This window comes from Stenella coeruleoalba (assembly GCF_951394435.1).
Source record: "Stenella coeruleoalba genome assembly, chromosome: 15".
In the NCBI taxonomy this organism is placed as follows: domain Eukaryota; kingdom Metazoa; phylum Chordata; class Mammalia; order Artiodactyla; family Delphinidae; genus Stenella; species Stenella coeruleoalba.
Window position 1 is genome coordinate 53,159,278 of NC_137161.1, and position 19,853 is coordinate 53,179,130.

Sequence of the window (19,853 nt, forward strand, 5' to 3'; positions counted from 1 at the left end):
CTGAATGAATAAATTAAGGAATTCCTTGAATCACTCATTCAACAAAGAGTTCTTGGGTACTTGCTTTGTACCAGGTACTGAACAAGGCCCTGAAAATAGTAAGTCTCAAGGAGCCTCTGCCCAATGAGACTGACACAGACACAAAGCACCCTAATGAGAGCAGCACGAGCAGTGGGAGAAGGTGCTTGAGAAAGAGGCGGCAGCCCTTTTCCTGGAGCCAGGGTGGAGGATGAGGGGGCAATCAGGGAAGGCTTCACAGAAGAGGTGACCCCCAGGCTGGGTCTTCAAACCAAGAGGCCTGAGCCAACAGGTGGTGGGTTGGTGTGCAGGTAGAGGGAGCAGTATGTGCAAAGGCCCAGAGGCCCTTGCAGAAAAACCACTCCCTGATGTGTGCCCAGAGCCAGAGGTTCACACACAAGTCAGCTCAGCCAACAGGATCTGCTGCTGTCCCACTTGAGCCACCAAGGGGTGCAGGTGTGGGGATGTTAGTGGCATCCTGAGGTTGAGTTGGGGTGCCCAGGGCTGTGAACGTGGCCTGAGGGGCCCAGGGGGTGCGGCCAGTCCACGCTGGCTCCTTCCTTTACCCCTGTACCTGTCGGCCAGAGCCAGGGCCTCGGGGTCGGTGGGAGGGATCATGAAGCAGACAGCTGGGGCAGTCAGCTCATTCCCTGCGCTGTCCGTGAGGTCCCAGCTCTCCCCGTTGTTCCTCTGCAGGGTGTAGCTGTAGCCCCGAGAGATTAGGCCCTGGTGGGGACAGGCAAGTCAGAACACATGGAGAGACCTGCCCCCCTGGTGGCCAGGAGCCCAGTCACCATCTCAGCCCCACCCCTAACTCTGGGACCTGGGGAGTCTTAGCCTGTTTCTCAGATCCTCCCCAAGAGGTTCCATCATAGAGAGTTGAGAGGGGCCAGCACCAAGAGAACATGTGCTGGGTCTGCCGGCCTAGCACCCACCTGGATTTCCCTTTGGGGAGCCCCTGTGCAGTCCCAGCCCATGTGTTCTCGTCCCTCCATTCCCTGACTTCTGGGGGTGGACATGTGACTCAGGTCCGGCCAATGAGAGAATGGCATCCCTGGCCACAGTGATTGGTTTAGGCTGGACACATGACTCAGAGCAGGCCAATGAGAACCTTCCCTGGGACTTCTGCTGGAATGACTGGGGCCACTAAGCTGGTAGGACAGAAAAGGCCAGGGCAGCAGGTGGGGTGATGCAGGGGCATTGGCAGAGAGGACCCCATGATGGAGATAAACACAGGCTCCTGAAATATTTGAGATCCTGCATCCAGCCATGTCACTCCTAAGGCCTTTCAGTGACATAAGAGGAGGCAGATCTGGGCCCAGCTTGCCTGGGGCACCTGGAGCACCAGGCAGGGGCTCACCTGGTCACTCTCAAAGTCACAGAGTGCCTCCACGGGGATGGGCTTGAATGGTGTCTCCCGGCGGTACCTGAGGGGTACCACCTGCTGCCCTCGCTTCTGCAGGCCCCGCACCTCGTGCTCGTACTTGTCCAGAGCCTTCTCCTGGTCCTAAACATGGGGGGGAGTGCCCAGGTGAGATCACGCAGCCTTCCCTGGTCAGCAGGCAAGGAGCTGGGGAGGGGCCTGCTCAGGCATCACTCACGTCCAGCTCCCGCAGCATCAACTCAATCTGGTATTGGTCTTTGAAGTCGGGACTGTATTTCTGGTTCAGGTCTGAGTCCACCTTGCGCAGCAGCTCCTGGGCATCCTTCACGTCTTTGTGGAACTAGAGGAGACCGGGGGGCCCTGTCACGGACAGGACAGTGCTAGGACACCTGGGGCTAATCCTGGCTGTGACTTTAAGCCCATTCCCAGGTAGGGCTGGGCCTCCCACTCACCCTGAATCCATGGGCTCTGCCACCTGGGGACACCCACAACCCTCCCCAGCCCAGCTTCCTGGGGGGCTTCACAGGGAGAAACCAGGTCCCTTCCCACCAATCCATGCAATGCCACCTCTATGACATATTGTTTTCATGTGTATACACCAGTAAGCTTAGGGTTCTTCTCTATTCCACTCTTCTCTTTGTGCTAGGGACACCCTGACTTATTCTAAGTCTTAGTACATGGAAGATAAGCATCCCCACTTGGTTCTAGGAAACTTTCTTGCCCATTCTTCAGCCCATTAGCTCTGGAATCATTCATTGTCAGCTGTCCCCTGGGCTGCAGCTATGAACATGACTTTGGGATCCCTGTGAAGCTCATAGCCCAGAAGGGCTGACACTGAACCAGGAGTTAGTTACAATAGTATCATCTGAGTTCAAGTGTCCCCAAATCACCTACTCATAAGAATCACCTGCAGCTCTCTTGTTAAAAACACATTCCTGTGGAAACAATGCAGCATCCATCAACAGGTAAATGGATAAACACAACGTGGTCCATGCATACAATGGAATATTATTCAGCCACGAAAAGGAATGAAATTCTGGTTCATGCTACAACATGATGAACCTTGAAAACATTATGTTCAGTGAAAGAGCCAGATACAAAAGGCCACATATCATGTGATTCCACTTCTATGAAATATCGAAAACAGGCAAATCCAAAGAGACAGAAAGTAGATGAGAGGTTACCAGGGGTTGGAATGGGGAGTGATTGTTCATTAGGTACAGAATTCCTATTTGGGGTGATGAAAAAGTTTTGGAAAGACAGTGGCAATGGTTGCACAACATTGTGAATGTAATGAATGCACTGGATTGTACACTTAAAAATGCCTAAAATGGCAAATTTCATATTGTATATTTTTTACCAAAATTAAAACTCCACACACCTACTCCTGTGCCTACACTATCCTGGTGAGTCAGACTCTCCAGTCCCAGCCCCCAGGGAAGGCAGACAAGGGCCCAGCAAGCTTGGGGCACGCCCACGTCATCAGAAGTGTAAGTACTGGGAGGCCTGGGCAGGCAGCCCTGCAAGGCTCCTGGAGGAAGTAGCACTGAGGCCATGAGTGAGCCAAGCAGGCACTGGGTGCTCCCACCAACGGGGTCCTGGGCTGGCAGGTACCTGGTGGTAGTCTTCCATGTACTTCAGATGGCTCTCCTCACAGATGAGCAGGTTCAGGTACTCCTTCCAATCTGCATGCACAGCCTCCATGTGAGCCTGCCAGGAGAAAGGAGGCAGATTGCTGCTGGCCAAGCACCGGGGACACGAAGGGAGGGATGGCAGGATTCCAGACCAGGAAAGGATAGAGGAGGGGGTATCTGGCCTCTGCATGTGTGTGGCTCCCAGCCACCTCCCGCCCAGGGGTGGGAGGAGGAGTGAGGGGAACGTGTTGAGGCGCCAAGCAGGGCTGCTGTGTTATGGGTGCTCAGGTTGTATACTGCACAAGGGACAAGTAGGGGCTGTGTCTGCCCAAAGTGGTGCTTTTAAAAAAATCTCACAAAGGTACTCCCCAGATTCAAGTCCACCAGAGCTCAGAATGTGACTTTATTTGGAAATAGGGTCTTTGCAGATATAATTGGTTAAGGATCTCAAGATGAAATCATCCTGGATTTAAGGTGGGCCTGAAATCCAATGACTGGTGTCCTCATAAGAAGAGGAGATGACACACAGGTGAGAAGGCCATGTGACGACACAGAGGCAGATACAGGAGTGATGCAGCCCCAAACCAAGGAATGCCAAGGGTTGCCAGCAACTACCAGAAGCAAGGAGAGATGAGGAAGGATTCTCCCCTAGAGACCTGGAGGAAACAAGCCTGCCAAAACCCTGATTTCGAATTTCTGGCCTTCAAAACTATGAGAGAATAACTTTCCTTTGTTTAAAGCCACCCAGTTTGTGGTCATTTGTTACAGCAGCAATAGGAAACTAATACGGGCACCACATGGGCTTCAGAAGTCCAGGGACTGAGGGCAGGGCATTGAGATAAGGAGAGGACGCAGGGTCAGACAGAGCAAGAGGAGGCAGCAAAATGGAGAGACAGACAGATGGACACAGGACACCCACCTTGGGGCCTGCCTGAGTGTAGGTGGCCCAGAGCAGAGGCCACCCGGAGGGCAGGCTGGAGGAGGCGTCCCTTCCCGGGGCTCACGTACCTCAATGGATTTCCTTCCGGGGTGCTTGGCGGCAAGCAGCTGGTCACCCTCACTGTGCAGCTTGTTAATTCTCTCCTCTTTGGCCTCCAGGTTCCGGTTGATGAAATTCTGCAGCAGGGGCAGTGGAGGGGCTCATTGACCAGCCAGGCAGTCCCGTGCTCCTTCCCAGCCCCCTGGCCCGCACCCCCAGAGCCTAGTGCCCACCTCATACTGGCGCCGGCGGCTGGGGTAGTCGAGGTTGCAGTCGCTCCAGTCGTACTGCATACGACTCTGGGCCTGCTGGTCCAGCCAGTACAGCTCATTGGTGCAGCGCTGCATGTAGTCCTGCAGCGAGCTCAGGTGCTGCTGCCGTGCCTGAGACGCCGCCTGTGGGTGGGCAAGGACAGGGCTGTGGCCTTGCCGGCAACAGCCTCCCTCCACGCCTCCTGCTCCACTGCACTCCCTTGGATAAGTCACCTGACCGCCTCCCACCCTTCGAAACCCCTTCATTTGTTCAGCAAATGTTTTCTGAGAATCTACTAAGTGCTGGGCACGGCTCCACGCCCTGCGGATACAGCAGTGAGCAAAACAGACAAAACCCTCACAGAATTGACATATTTGTGGAACGTTAGTTTACTCGTCTGCAAAATGGGAATAACGACAGCACTGATCTCATAGGGCACCAACCCTGGCATACAGCTGGTGCTCAAAAAACATCAGCAGCTACACTTCCACTTTTTTCTTTAACATGTCATGGTGCTGGGGGATCGTAGCAAACTACCACAGGGCAAGGAGGAGGGGAAGGAGGACGGATGTCTGCGTTCCACTCTGCAAATGAGAACAGTAGTGAACACGTGTGGGGCCCACCACGTGCCAGGACTGTGCTAAGGACTTCTCCAACATCAACTCATGCAATCCTCAAAGCATCCTATGAGCCAGGGACTGGACGTGATTGTTTTACAGATGAGGAAACTGAGGCTCCCAGAGGCTCAGCAGCTTGTGCTCAAGGTTTCCCCACCAAAAGGGGTGGAGGCAGCCCAGCTCCAGAGCCTCCTACCGGCTATACTATCACCGCCTCTGCATTCTCACGTCTGAGGCGTCTGTAACGTCCATAATGAGTGTCTGTAATGTCCACAACATTTATGTATCACTTGTGCGGTTTTAAAAAGAAGACATTCTTGGGGCTTCCCTGGTGGCGCAGTGGTTGAGAGTCTGCCTGCCAATGCAGGGGACACGGGTTCGAGCCCTGGTATGGGAAGATCCCACATGCCGCGGAGCAGCTGGGCCCGTGAGCCACAACTACTGAGCCTGTGTGTCTGGAGCCTGTGCTCCGCAATGAGAGAGGCAGCGATAGTGAGAGGCCCGCGCACTGCGATGAAGAGTGGCCCCCGCTCGCTGCAAATAGAGAAGGCCCTCACACAGAAACGAAAACCCAACATAGCCAAAAATAAAAATAAATTAATAAATTAATTAAAAATTTAAAAAAGAAGACATTCTTTAAAGGTTTTGAAAAAGGAAATAGAAAAACCTCCGTTTATTAAGCAGGTGGCATTGTATCTGGCACACAGTAGGTGCTCAATAAAGAATTAAGAAGCAAGTAGTAAGATGAACTGTATCCATGGGGTCTCTTGGGGTTTTCCACGAGCACAGGGCAAACAGGGGTGCCTCTCAGGTAGGGGCTCGGGGTACTGCCTCTTCCCACTTCATCCCCCTCCGTCCTGTTTGAAGTGTTTACTGCACACACTTCTGTCCCCATGGCCCGGCTTCCCAGCCCCTCCCATCCCGTTCCCGGGGCGTCTCACCAGCAGTTTCTGGTACTTGGCCTGGAGTTCGCTGTTCTGCTCCTGAGGACGGAGCCGAGGACATGGGTTAGGGCGGGAGTGCAGGTGGGAGCCCCTCCTCCCCGGGGCCCCCCCCCCACCCCTGTGCACATACCTTGCCCCCGTCCTTGGTCAGGTGGGGCCTGATGGCCTTGACTTCATTGTGGAAGATGTTGTGCTGCTCCACCTGGTGGTCCACCAGCGGCAGGTCCGACCCGAAGCTCTGGCTGCTCAGCTTGTCCTGGCCGGGCGGGCGGAGGGACAACATGCATGAGGGTGGGCCAGGGACTCAGGACTCACAGCCCACCCAGTACTCGCAGCCCACCCAGTACCCCATACCCTGGGAGCCTCGGCTCTCCTCCTCACGGTGCCAGCCAAGGAGTGAGTGAAGTGGCCCCGGAGGGATGCAGAGAGAGGCTGTCACATCCTATCTCATTTAATCTCACAGCAAACTCAGAGGCCCTCACGGTTACTGTTTCCATTTCACAGATGGGGAAATAGAGGCTCGGCCGGGGGAGTCACTTGTTTGGGGTCACCCAGTGCCCGGGGTTCTCCATGGTGGAGATGGGCTGATGAGGGCAAAGGAAGGGCAGTGGCCGGCCAGAAATCTGGCCACTGCCCCCAGCCTGCCAGGACTCCAACGAGCCCGGGAGGGTCCCAATCTCCACCACTTCTGCTGTGTGACCCTGAGCTAGGCACTGCACCTCTCTGAGCCTTGCTCATCTCATTGACACAAACATCAGGAAACACCGGGAACACAACTCCCTCCCTGACAAGACTGTGGTGCCCATTCAACGGTAGGGGCCCCCCTGGCCCACACACAGCCCCACCCCAGCTGAACCCCGGGCCATACCAGCTTTTCCTCCACCAGCGCCTCCCAGTTGACCTGCGGGTCCACCTCCTTCACTGCCAGGTTGTAGACCTGCTTGTGTTTCCCGCGGAGGTTGGTCACACGCTCCTTCAGCTGACAGATGCTAAGCGGGGAGAGTGGCCACCCTGGTTAGCGGGGCTGGTTGGTGGGTGCACTGCCCATGCCACGAGGGGGGCGGCCTCCCACCCCAGCCCCTGGCCTCAGCTTTCTGCTCAGTGGCCTGGTAGGACAGGGTGACTGTGGCCTTGGGTCCAGGCAATCACTCCCACCCTGCTCCTGTCCACTTTCCTTCATTCTACCTTCCCCCACCAATGTTTCCTGAGAGCCCTACTGTGCACCCAGACCCACAGGAGGTTCCAGAAGAAACAGGCAGATCTGCTGCTCTCTGGAGCCCACCATCCAGCAGGGCTACAGGGTGGTGGGGGCCATGACAGTGAGAGTGCTTTGTCCACATCTAAGCTGAGGCGAGAGCCAGGCGCTCAGGAAGCCAGCTGGGCATTAGGCAGGAGAGAATGTGTTCGCAAGCTTGGAGGTCAGGGGGCTGTAGTCACACTCTGACCAGGACAGGAGAGAGACACCAGCGCTCCGAGCCTCAGTTTCCCCAACTGCAAAATGGGTTGTCGTGAGGATAACATAAAGTGTTTGGCTCGTGCTGGCATCCAGTTAACCCTCAACAAACCCCAACTCAGGTTCCTGAATGCTGAGTGGCTGCAGCCCCCCTGCCCTGGTCCCGAGCAGGTCCCTCAGGACCCGAAGCGGAGGGGACCTACTCCTCGGCGATCATGTCCGCCTGGGGGTGCTTCATGTGCTTGGCGATGGCCGCGTCCGCCTCCAGCACATACAGCAGCTTCTCTGAGTCTGAAACCTTCTGCAGGGCTGAGTCCCGGTGCTCCGGCTGCCGGCCCTCCTGCAGCCGGGCCAGGTCCTGTGAGAGTCACAAGAAAGGGGCGGGGAGAGAGAGTGGGCAGGGACTCAGTGGGCACAGCTGGGATGGGAGGGACGGGAGGAGAGGGGCGAGCGATGGCTTCCCCCAGCCCTGCCCAGCCTTTGCTCAAGTGCCTGCTGTGGCCGGCTCGGGACACAGCTGTGCACAAAGAGACATGGCCCCCGCCCAGCCCAGGGGAGAGGAAGACCCCCAGAAAGGCAAGTCATAGATAAACCTCACAAAGGTAACTGCAAGTTCCTACAAGTTGGTGTTTACCAAGGAAACACAGCAGAGGTGGAACATGGGTACCTGCTTGAGCTCTGGGGGCCAGTGAGGCCCCTCTGAGGTGGTGACACAGGCTAAGAAGGAAGGAAGAAATGGAATAGTGTTCTAGGCAGAGGGAATAGTCTGTGCAAAGGTCCTGTGGGAGGAAAGGATGGCTGTGATTGAGGCTGGAAGGAGGGACGGGGGAGGAAGTGGGAGACAGGGCCCCACCTATCCTTAAAGGCAATTCCTCCAGGGGCTCTGCAGGGAACAGGGTACAAGCTGGGAGCACAGTCGGGGGTTGTGACAGAGCCTGGGTGAGAGCTGAGGGTGGCCCACGCTGGGGTGTCACCAGTGAAATGGCGAGAATGAACAAAGTCGGTGGGCATCTGGGAGGTACAATGGATAAGTCGCTGATGAGTCCAGGGTCTCTGCTTATTTACGGAAGAACAATGAATGAGCAGCGGGTACAGCAGGTTTCTAAACACAGTCCATTAATCCACTTAGTGGACTTTCAGGGAGCATGGCTGGGCACTGTGCCAGGCCCGGGGGACCCCAGGCCCAGGGGGGATGAGTCAGAGATGGGATTGGGGGTCCAGAGACTGGACGGGGGTCACATGGGGGCACTTGAGAGGCCAGTCCCCTCCCCTCGCTGGGTCTCGGCGTCCCCATCTCTGCAATGGGAGTAAGAGAAACCCCTGCTCCAGAAGAGGTATCCAAGTGACCCAAGGACTCTCCCTTGGCAGCGAGAAGGTGGGAGCACAGATGCGGGCTCGTCAGGGACGAGCCTCAAAACTATGCAAGTGAGAGGAGCCAGACACGGAAGGCCACACTGCACGGGACCGATTTATGGGAACTGCCCTGAGTCGGCTAATTCACAGGCAGAAAGTAGATGAGTGGCTGCCAAGGGCTGGATGGGAGGGGAATCTGCAGTCAATGGACACAGGAGCTCTTATGAAGGGATGAAGAAAAGTTCTGAAACCAATCTACAGAAATGACTGCACCACTTGGTGATGTTACTAGAAACCATTGCACTGTACGTTTAAAGGGGGTGCATTTTTCTGATCTGTAAAACATGCTTCAATAAAGATGTTGAAAAAGAAAAAGGAAGAAATGGCAAAAGGAAAAAGAAGTGAACAGAAGTGATGTGGTGCCTGGTACGGTGTCAAATGACTCAACTTCCTCTCGGAGGAAGAGAAGGTATCCAGCCCGTTCTTCCAGGTCTTTCCTGGGCCGGGAGGGCTGAGCAGCACGTGGGCCCAGCGCCCTGAGGGGCTTGGGGGTGAGGTCCACGTGGCAGAAGTCCAATGGCGCTGGGCCATCACCCCACCATGGGTGGGTCTGGCGAGTTAAAAAGTTGCAACAAAATGTCATGGTTCTTGGCTTGGGTGGAATTTTATCAGCTCCACCATCAGCAGCTGATCTGAAGCTCTGCTGGGCAGTTATAGTGTCAAAGACTAATTTTGCAAAAGGAGGAAGTAAATTAATCATTTCCTATTTCACACAGGTGCAGGTGCTGTGTGGGAACGCAAGCCCTCTCCAGCCGAGACAATAAAGAACACCTAGTGGGGAGATATGCCATGTGGGTGTTCAATAGTCAACAGTTGGACAAGACTGATCAATGGGAACAGAGGTCAGCACAGTGGTTACCTCTGGGGGATACTGATTGGGAAGGTCCCTTGGGACCTTTTGGGAAATTCCTCTATCTTGACCTGAGTAATGGTTTCATGGGTACCTACTGATGCAAAAACTCACAAGGGTGAGCTCTTAAAACTTGGACACTTTCCATAGAGAAGTTTTTTAAAGTAAAAAAAAAAAAATTATAGGGACTGACATATCTTGTAAATGACACACACACTGATGGACAGATGAGGGATACAGCAAATCCAGGAGATGCGGTGAGGATATGGATGTTCTCCAATTCTTCCAACTTTTCTGGCATTTAAAAATTGGGATCGACACAAAAGGTCACATGCTGTATGATTCTGTTTATATGAAATATCCAGAATAAGTATATCCAAAGAGACAGAAAGCAGATTAGCGGTTGTCGGGGGCTGTGGGGAGGGGATGGGGAATGACTGCTGACGGGCGTGGAGTTTCCCTTTGGGGCGATGAAAGTGCCTTGGAACCAGATAGAGGCAGTGGTTGCACAACATCGTAAATGTACAAAATGCCACGGAATTGTACACTTTAAGTGGTTAATTATATCTTATGTGAATCTCACTTCCATAAAAAAATAGGAACGTTCAAGAGAACGTTTGGGTAGTAAGATTAATAATGATGTTTTCTTCCGAAAAAAGGAAGGAAGGAAGGAAGAGAAAAGACAGAAAGATTATCCCATGCAGTCTTCAAAGCGTGGTTTCTTTTCTTAAGTTTGTTCATTTGAATGAAAAGAAAATAGTTCAAAATTATCTCCCTAAAACATCCTTGTTACTTTGAGTCATCACTCTAAGCAAATACAATGAGAGGGCTGGACGCTATTCACACACACAAGCAAAGGTCACAGAGACACCAGAAGATTAACGGATGATCGTTCTCTCTGGTGGTAGAATCATACGCCATCTTAATTTGCTTCGTTATACTTGTTTATCGGTCCTGAAATGTTTGTAACGAACACATATTACTTTTATTAGGAGGAAAAAAGGACACACTCCAAAAAGCTGTTTTCATTTAGGAAAGCACACACCACCATGGCAGTCACAAGAGAGGGGACAAAAAAACTGCCAAAGGGGCTGGGTACCAGGGCAAGGCCATAGCCAGAGGGAAGGATGCTGGCAGGGCCGGCTGAGGCCAGAAAGAAAAGTGGGAGGTGGAGTCAGGAAAGGAATGAGAGAGGGGAGGGGGGACCCTGAGGGAGGGGGGGGCCCTCTTGCCTTTCCTGCCCCACTCTCCCCATGCCCCCACTTCTCACCCCCAGCTGTGCCATCCCCAGCCCACCCTTGTCCCTCAGGTCTCAGGGGGACTGGCCCTCAGGTGGGTGGATCCCTTGGCTCTCAGAGGAGTGGCAGCCACGTCTGGGCCTGGGGACAGCAGTGGGGCCGGCCGGACCTTGACATCTCTCGTGACCTGTCCACCCTCAGCCACCCACTCCTCTGGACCCTCGTCTTAGTCATGCCTGGAATGCAGATGAAATACAGACACCCAGTTAAATTCAAATTTCAGATAAACAATGGATAATTTTATAATATTATTATATCCCAAGTAGTACATGGGATATAATTATACAAAAAAAAATATTTGTGTTCTAAAATTCAAACTTAACTGGATACCCTATATTTTTATTTGCTAAATCTGGCAACCCCACCTGTGGGATGCCTCTGGGGTCAGCTCTGTCACTGACATAGTCCGTCCTGGCCCTCTCTGAACCTCAGTTTCTCCAGCTACAAAAACACATATAAACTCAACCGCACTGGGCTGTGGAGGGTTCAGAGAAGAGGGGGTCATCTTAGCAGCTCACAGGAGTGAGCACGGCTCCAGCGTGGCCCATGGTGCAGGATCCCCAGGAGAACCTTTGGGCTCAGGTCGGTTGTTATCCCCATGTTACAGGAGAGGAAACTGAGGCACAGAGAGGGAAAGTGATCTGCCCAGCCTGCATCTGAGTAGTGGCAATGGTAGGAGAAGTAAGGATGATGATGTTGATAATAATAGTGAACCCTGCACTGCAGCTGCATAATCTCATCGAATCTTTACAGCAGCCCAGCAGGTGGGGACAATCGCTCTTATCCTTTCAGAGGGAATCGCATGAACAGAGAGGTAAGGTGACTTGCTCAAGGTCACACAGTAAGTGGCAAAGCTGGGATCCTAACCAGAGCCTGGATCCTGAGTCTGTGGTTCTCCTCCAGATGGGGCCCATAAGCTGCAGCAACTTTGTACCCGGGGTGGAGGAGCTGGTACTACCAGCAATAAGGAGGTTCCTCTTCAGTGCATCTCCACCTGGGCACTTTGACATTTGCGGCTGGATCATTCCGTGTACGGGGCTGTTCTGTGCACTGTAGGGTGTATAGCAGCATCCCTGGACTCCACCACTAGATACCCGCCCACTGCATTCCCCAAGTTGTGACGGCTAAAAATGTCTCCAGATGTGACCACATGTCCCCTGGGGGCAGAATCACGCCCAGGTGAGAACCACGGGGTCAGACAAGCCCCTGGTCCTGAGCAGGGCTGGTGGCACAGGGGGCACCAGGGTGGGAGATGGGGCACTCACGCTCTGCAGCTTGGCCTCCGTGTCCACGATGTTCCTCTCCACCTGGTCGGCATTCTTCTGCAGCTGCTCAATCAGCTCTGACAGCTCCTTGTTAGAGACGCTGCAGGCGGAAGAAGGGAGGTAGGCCGAGGGCCAGAGGGCAAGGGCCGGGTCCCCACCAGCACCCAGCCTCCCAGGCTGTCCCCAGCCCCAGGCTTGGAGCAGAAGCTGTCCAGTGAGCCTCAGATGGAGCTTGGCTGTCCCCCCAGGGCAACGTCACTAAAGGCACAGAAAGGAGGCAGCACCTGGCAGGGAGTCAGCCCTCGCTCTGGCCATCGCTCTAATGCTTCTGTTTTACCATGCTGGTAGAGCACACTTACCCTTTTTTTTCCACATTTTTTACTGAGATGTAAAATTCACCCTTTTAAAGTGTATAATTCAGTGGTTTTTAGTGTATTCACAAGGTTGTATAACCATCATCACTATGTAATTCCAGAATGTTTTCATCACCCCCAAAAAGAAACCCCGCATCGTTTAGTACTCACTCCTCACCATCCCGCCCTACGGCCCCTGGCGACCACGAATCCACTTTCTGTCTCTATGGATTTGCCTACTCCGGACATTTCATAGAAGTGGAATCCTACAATACGAGCGAGGCCTTTCATGTCTAACTTCTTTCACTTAACAATATTTTTGAGGGTCATCCATGTTATAGCATGTGTCAGTGCTTCACTCCTTTTTATGGCTGCATAATACTCCACAGCTTGACTATCTCACATTTTACATATCCAGTCATCCACTGAGAGACATTTGGGTTGTTTCCACCTATTGGTCATTACGGATCAGGCTGCTATGAACATTCGGGTACAAGTTTTTGTGTAAGCAGCATTATTAAATACCTGACACTTTTAATCTACTCACTCTCTATATTTAAATAAATTTACTAAAAAAAGGAAATTGCTCTTCCCATTGCAAACATAAAACCAGAAGTCCTTGCCATCAATGGAGGTAACCACCAAAATAAATTCCACAGAAATAAAAGGATGGCATTAAGTTCTAGCCTGACACTAGGCCGCCTGCACACGTTGAAACTGAGCCTTGCCCTCACCTGCTTAAAAGCAGAGCTTGGCACATACTGCAGCCAAGTTAGAGCTGTGCTGGCACCAGGCTGAGACCTCCTGGGTGTTCTCAGAGCATGTGAGAGAGACCTGAGATCAGAACGGCTTTCTCACTTGGTGTTTCTGTGTTTCCTCCTGTCACATCTGTCTGCCTCCCCCGAAATCACACCACACACCACTCTGGCAAACACTACTGTGGGAGTGAAGACCTTGGCTTTGGACTCAGATGTGGGTTCTCGCTGTGCGACTTGGCCAAGCTGCTGTCCCTCTCTGTACCTCTGCTTCCCGCTGTCAGATGGACCTTTCCCAGTGGGGTGTTAGGGATGGGAGTGAGGTTATGCAGGCAAAGGGCTGGGCACCCAATAAATCTCACAAAGGTTCAAAGGTTCATGATTATAGTCGTTAAGGAGCCTTACTGATCCACCTCTGACTTTGTTTTCTTTAAACAAAGGAAGGAACAAAGACCAGAGAGGGAAAGCAACTTGGTTAATGTCACACAGCCAGCCAGCCAGCTGGCCAGCAACAGTCAAGATTAGTACTTAGATTAGATTAGTCCTCTAATCTCCATCAGAGACCTTTTATACTGGCTCCACAGTGCGGCCTGAGAAGCTAAGCACCCAGAAGCATCATTCTGCCCACACTCAAGCACTTACTATGTGCCAGGCCCAGTAATGCACACAGGCACAGCCACCCCCAGACTGGGAGGAAATCAGCATTTATAGAAATAGTCACGAGACTGAGGCAGGCATGACCAGGCAAGCCTCCTGACTAGCTTGGTAGGAATGGGGATGGTCAGTGAAGGCTTCCTAGAGGAGGTGGTGGTGGCTGGGTTCTGAAGGATGAAGAGGAGTTGGGGTTTGTGGGCAGAAGGCTCCGATGAAGAGAGGCCATAAAAAAGGCAGGTCCTGGGTGTGTCCCTTGGGGTGGGCCAGGGCAGGGCTCTTGACCGTCAAGCAGAGCGGGCAGCCAGCTCTTCAGAGTGGAATTCCTCAAATCAAGCCCTGGGACCCACCTATTGTGGCACGAAACATTCAGATTCCCAGGCACTAACCCAGAGCCTCTGAATCTGGATCTCCAGAGCTGGACCCAGGAAGCTATATTATTATTGCTACTGTTTTTACAGGTTCCCCAGGGGACCCTGATACCCTCCAGGGTTTGAGGTCCAACACCGCAGGTACTGCTGGCATGGGGGGAAGCTGGAGGGGGGTGGAAACAGGCATACAAACAGGAGCTGTGAGTCTGTCCAGCCACGTCCCAAACCTTGCCTGAGGGCCTGCTCTGTGCCAGGTCTGGACACACAGGAACTAGGGGGAAGAGGGGAGGGTCTTAGGGAATAAGACCCAGGCCACACTCTCTGCAAAGTCAACCGAGGAGGCAGCCTTTCCCAAAGTGGGGCCCCAGGAACCCCAGTCCTGTAAATCACTCCTGGAATGAAGGCTTTGTCAGTCTAGGCAGTTAGGAAAACCCAACTCCTCAATAAGTTCAGGAGCCAGTAAAGGCTCTGAGAAGTCCTGCAGTGGAGAAAGCTGGTATTCAGTGGAGCATCCAGGAAGGCTCAGAAGAGGGGACTGTGGGTGGAGGATCTGGGTAAGGAGGAATAACGCTGCCAGGTCATGGGCTGACCCCCACTGCCCCCCACCCTGGCTGCACTTCTGCCCTCAGCCCTACCCCAGCCACTGACCCCAGCCTGGCCTCAGCACTCAGACGTGTTGAGTCTCAACCCAATATTTAACCCATGACAGTTGGGGCCACCACTGGGAACCTGCAGTGTAGGTTAGGTGGAGGCCTCATCCCTGTCAGGTCCAACACAGCTCCACCTCCGGGCATGGGGCCAGCTCTCAACCAGCCCCTTCACTGGCTTGGGCAGGTTCGAGGAAAGTGCCTCCTGGACCCCACCCTGGCCAGCCCATTACTCCAGCTGAAGCCCAGCACTGGAAGGGGACACAGGGTGGGGGTGGGGGGGACAGCCAGCCCCAGGGACCTGGTGCTCCTGGTGGAGAACAAAGGACAGCTCAGTGGGAGCTGTGGTCAGACAGGCATGGGTTCCAAGTCCTGTTGGACCACTTACTGCTTGGACCATCCCAGGTAAGCACCTTACCCTTGAGGTGCCTCAGTCTCTCCATCTGTTGACTGGGGATGACCACAGAGTCACCATGGTAATTGGACACTTAGTGCACACGCTTCACCAGACATCAGACACGTTCACAGCATCCTCACCCTAAGCCCCTGGGGGAGGTTTGTGTGCCCCTTTACAGGTGAGGAAACCAGCAATTTTACTTGATAGATATCAAGAGAAATGAAAACATAGGTCCACACAAAAACTTGTACACAAATGTTCATAGCAGCACTATTCACAATAGGCAGAAAGTGGAAATAACACAAATGTTCAACTAATGAATAGATAAATGAAATGCAGGATATCCATACAACGGAATACAGCTCAGCCAAAAAAGGAATGAAACGCTAATACAGGCTACGGTATGGAGAAACCTGGAAACCATTAGGCTAAGTGAAAGAAGCCAGAATCAGTCACAAAAGATTCACTTATATGAAATGTCTAGAATAGCTAGATTCCTCGAAGCAGAAAGTAGAGTAGTAGTCGCGAGGGGCTGGGATGGGGAGGAAGGAGAGCAAGTGCTAAAGGGTGTGGGTTTCTTTTTAAGGTGATGAAATGCTCTAAAATTGATTATGGTGATGGTTGTATAATTCTGTGAATATACTCAGAACGGCTGAATTGTACATTTTAAATGAGTGAATTATATGATATGTGAGTTATATCTCAATAAAGCTGTTATCGAAAACATTTGTAAGTGATAGGGGCTTGTTTCTTCTTCCCTCAACACCTCGAGTGGTCCCTGCCTTTTTATCCTGTTTTCCATGGAGGCTGGGCCAGCTCCGGGTTATGCCCAGCTGCCTGGAAGATGCTAGTTAAACACTCACAGAGGGATGACCACGTGCCCGGCTGGTGCTAAGCAAATCACATATAGTTAGCTCATTAATCCTACCACCCGCTGAAGTAGCACTGTTCTGAGTGCACAGAGCCATTAGATAACTTGACCACAGTCTCACTGCCAGAAAGCAGGGTGGAGCTGGGATTCCAATCCAGGCCTCTGGAGAACAGTCTCAGCACTTTTGCCTTTTGGGTTTGGAGTCCTGAATGAGTGGCCCCAAAGGGTCCTGCATTCCTCCTGCCATCTAGCTGGCCATGGGAGCAAACGTGTGTCCTCTTGAGAGCTGCAGAGCCGCACACCAGGAGTAGAGGAATGTGGGCGGGTTGGGAACCCGCAGAGAGGGGGTGCAGATCCCAAGAGGGCTGGGAACTGGCTGGGCCGGTCCAGCTTTTCATCTGGCTAATGAGCCGCACCAGGGTGCTGTCAGCCCGCCCGACTGATGGAGGCCCAGATACAGCCCTTCCCTAGCAACCTCTTCTGGGCCTGGTCCCACCCACGGAGATGAAAATCTCCTGGCTGAGCCAGGAGAGCCGAGGTGCCCCCAGCCACCCAGAGAAGGGACGGGACCAGGGAAGCGGCTCTAAGTGACAGGCTGAGAGAGGGACATGCCCAGCCTCCCTCCACTTACTCAGAAGTTTAACATGGACACAGGGGCTGCGGGCAGTGACCATGGGCACTGGTAGTTGCATCCGAAGTCATCCAGCCCCACCTGCTCATTACATATGTGAGCAAACTGAGGCCCTCAGAAGCGAACGCACCCACCCAAGGTCACACGGTGGGCAGCCAGTGTCCTTAGTCAGACAGGGTTCAAATCCATTTGTGTAACCTTAGAGGAGGTACTTTACATTTCTGGGCCTCGGTTTTACCATCTGTCAAATGGGCAAGATACATCCTATCTAGGTAAGTGAGGTGGGCAGGGAGGGTCAGGGTCACTTCTGGAAACACCAGAATCTCAAGCTTCAAAGACCACTTTGGGGTTCAAGGACTGAGCTGGAGGTTGGGAGCAGCCTCTGGGGGCCCATAAGCAGATTAGACATCATGTAAGCTCAAGAGTGGAGTGTCACCGGTTTTACCAGCGCCTAAAACAGTGCCTGGCACACAGGAGACACTCAACAAATACTTATGCTGTACAGCAGAAACTAACAACATGGTAAATCAACTACACTCCAATAAAAAATAAGAAAACAAAACCAAATATCCATTCTAATCACCTAGCGCAGGGGCCCCATAAATGGTGACAAAGACTATTCATGAAACACCTATTCATTGCACTTTTACTCCCTGCAGGGCTTGCCATTCAAATGAGACTGAGCCCTTACATTGCTCCCTGATCTGTGCATGGGGCTCTGCCTGTGGACCCCCTTTCTCTTCTGGGAACCCCTTCTTGCCAGTGGCGCCTGGTCCTGTAAAATAGGTTCCTTCTAAAAAAACAGTAACTTGGGGGCTTCCCCGGTGGTGCAGTGGTTAAGAATCCACCTGCCAATGCAGGGGACACGGGTTCAATCCCTGGTCTGGGAAGATCCCACATGCCGCGGAGCAACTAAGCCCGTTGTGCCACAACTACTGAGCCTGCGCTCTAGAGCCCGTGTGCCACACCTACTGAAGCCCGTGCACCACAACAAAGAGTAGCCCCTGCTCGCCGCAGCTAGAGAAAGCCTGCAAGCAGCAATGAAGACCCAACACAGCCATAAATAAATAAATAAATAAAATTTTTTTAAATAAATAAAAATTTTAAAATAGAAGTAAATGTTAAAAAAATTCTTATAAAAATAAATAAAAATAAAAATCAGTAACTTCACAGCGCTGGGGACGGCAAGGTGAACAATGCCAGGGAGAAGGTGCGTCTACATGGAGGACACGGCACTCTCTCGGAATCCTCCTCAATAACGCAAAACCTCCATGTCATCGCTGGGAGCCAGCGGACAAACGCAAATTGAGGGACGGTCTACAAAACACCTGACCAGACCTCTTCAAAAGTATCAAGGTCACAAAAGACCAGACTAAGGGTTAGATGACAGACCTGACGACTAAATGCAACCTGGGGTCCTGGAACAGAAAGAGGGCATCGGGGGGAACTGGGGAGGCAGAACAAAGTTCATAGCTCAGTTTTCTACAAAAAGGTTCCTTCTAGATTTCCAGGTTTTCCAGCAAAATCCTATAGGAATGGATGCTTCTGGGTGATGGTGTGTCCAGGATGCCCACCCGGACAAGTAGGGCAGTGGGTGCTGTGGCCTGACACCCCATCTGGTAAAAGCTGACGGGGACCCAAGACTAGGCTGTCCCCAGAAACAGCCCTCTCAGCCCAGCCCAGTCTGCAGTCAGGGGATGCGAGTGGGTTTCAAAAGCCAGGTATGGTCACACCCAGCAGACTGGGTCTGTTTCTCCAGAGAACCTGCCTTTGTTTTCTTTTCCAGGGCTGAGGAAGTTGGAGTCTGGCGAGGGTCCAGGTCCCATCTAAGGCACAACAAGGGGTCCCATTTACTTGGCCTGGTCTGCGTATGAGACTCCTGGTAAGAGGAGGGAAAACGGGGTGCAGGCCACCCGGGGGGCTGCCTCAGAGCCCCGGGGTGGGTCTGAGGACACTCGGGGACAAACAGTTGCTTTCTGGGCCTGAGCCCACAGGCACCAGCCTGGAACAGACGTCTCTTTGTATCTCAGGATGTACTCTGAGTGTTGGAACTGTGGGGAGACGGCCTGGGAGCCTCAAGTGGCATCGGGTATGCTCTCTCCGTCACCGGGAGTTAGAAACTCAATAACCACAGCCCGACCTGCTTTGCAGGTGGCCACTCACAGCCCAAGAGGTCAGCTGCAGAGTGGGGAGCTGGGGCTGGAACCCAGTGCTGTGATGTCCAGGGGGCAGCCCAGGACAGCCTGTGGTCTGGTCAGCGGGCCAGCAGGGATGCCAACTAGAGAAGTGAGGACAGAGGTGGCACTCCAGGTCACCCAGACTCTGCAGATGCTCCATATGGAGCAAAAAGAAAGAGAATACAGGCGTCTCAGAGGACCCTCAGCCCCACCCACCACTAGTCACTTCTTCTTGCTATAGTTTGTGTGGGGAGCCCCTGGCCCTTTCCCACGATATAGCTGTACTGCAGTATAACCTAGTGGTTAAGCACCCAGACCAATGGCAGGCAGCCTAGATTCAGATCCTGACACAGTCCTTGTTAAACTGTCAGTTACTTAGCCTTTCTGAGCCTCAGGTTCCCCATCTGTCACTGGGGGTCATGGCAGTCCACACCCCTCAGGGCTGGGGCAGTTAATTGAGAGAGCAGATAGAGGACTTCCCTAGTGGCAGAGTGGTTAAGAATCCACCTGCCAATGCAGGGGACATGCGTTCGAGCCCTGGTCTGGGAAGATCCCACAGCAACTAAGCCTGTGCTGAGCCTGCGCTCTAGAGCCCATGAGCCACAACTACTGAGCCTGCATGCCACAACTACTGAAGCCCGTGCGCCTAGAGCCCGAGCTCTGCAACAAGAGAAGCCACTGCAATGAGAAGCCCGCGCATCGCGACAAAGAGTAGCCCCAGTTCGCCGTAACTAGAGAAAGCCTGCATGTAGCAACGAAGACCCAACACAGCCAAAAATAAATAAATACATTTATAAAAAAAAAGAGAGAGAAAGAGGGGATACAAAGTGCTGCCTTGGAGGGAGCCCGGGGTTCTCTGCTTCCACCCCGAGTCACCACCCAGGGATTTGGGC

General features: G+C 52.9%; 1 protein-coding gene across 2 annotated transcripts in view; it reads right to left on the bottom strand.

Moving 5' to 3' along the window:
- PPL (periplakin) overlaps positions 1 to 19,853 on the bottom strand; it is a gene marked incomplete at its 5' end in the record, with an annotated part of 43,275 nt that overhangs the window by 11,351 nt on the left and 12,071 nt on the right. For both annotated transcript variants that reach the window (XM_079899119.1, XM_079899118.1), the window contains 11 exons: positions 593 to 744; positions 1,379 to 1,525; positions 1,620 to 1,742; positions 3,017 to 3,112; positions 4,045 to 4,152; positions 4,249 to 4,410; positions 5,826 to 5,867; positions 5,959 to 6,084; positions 6,697 to 6,817; positions 7,485 to 7,639; positions 12,108 to 12,207. In XM_079899119.1, the coding sequence (XP_079755245.1) occupies positions 593 to 744; positions 1,379 to 1,525; positions 1,620 to 1,742; positions 3,017 to 3,112; positions 4,045 to 4,152; positions 4,249 to 4,410; positions 5,826 to 5,867; positions 5,959 to 6,084; positions 6,697 to 6,817; positions 7,485 to 7,639; positions 12,108 to 12,207 (1,332 nt within the window). The remainder of the gene's footprint in view (positions 1 to 592; positions 745 to 1,378; positions 1,526 to 1,619; positions 1,743 to 3,016; positions 3,113 to 4,044; positions 4,153 to 4,248; positions 4,411 to 5,825; positions 5,868 to 5,958; positions 6,085 to 6,696; positions 6,818 to 7,484; positions 7,640 to 12,107; positions 12,208 to 19,853) is intronic.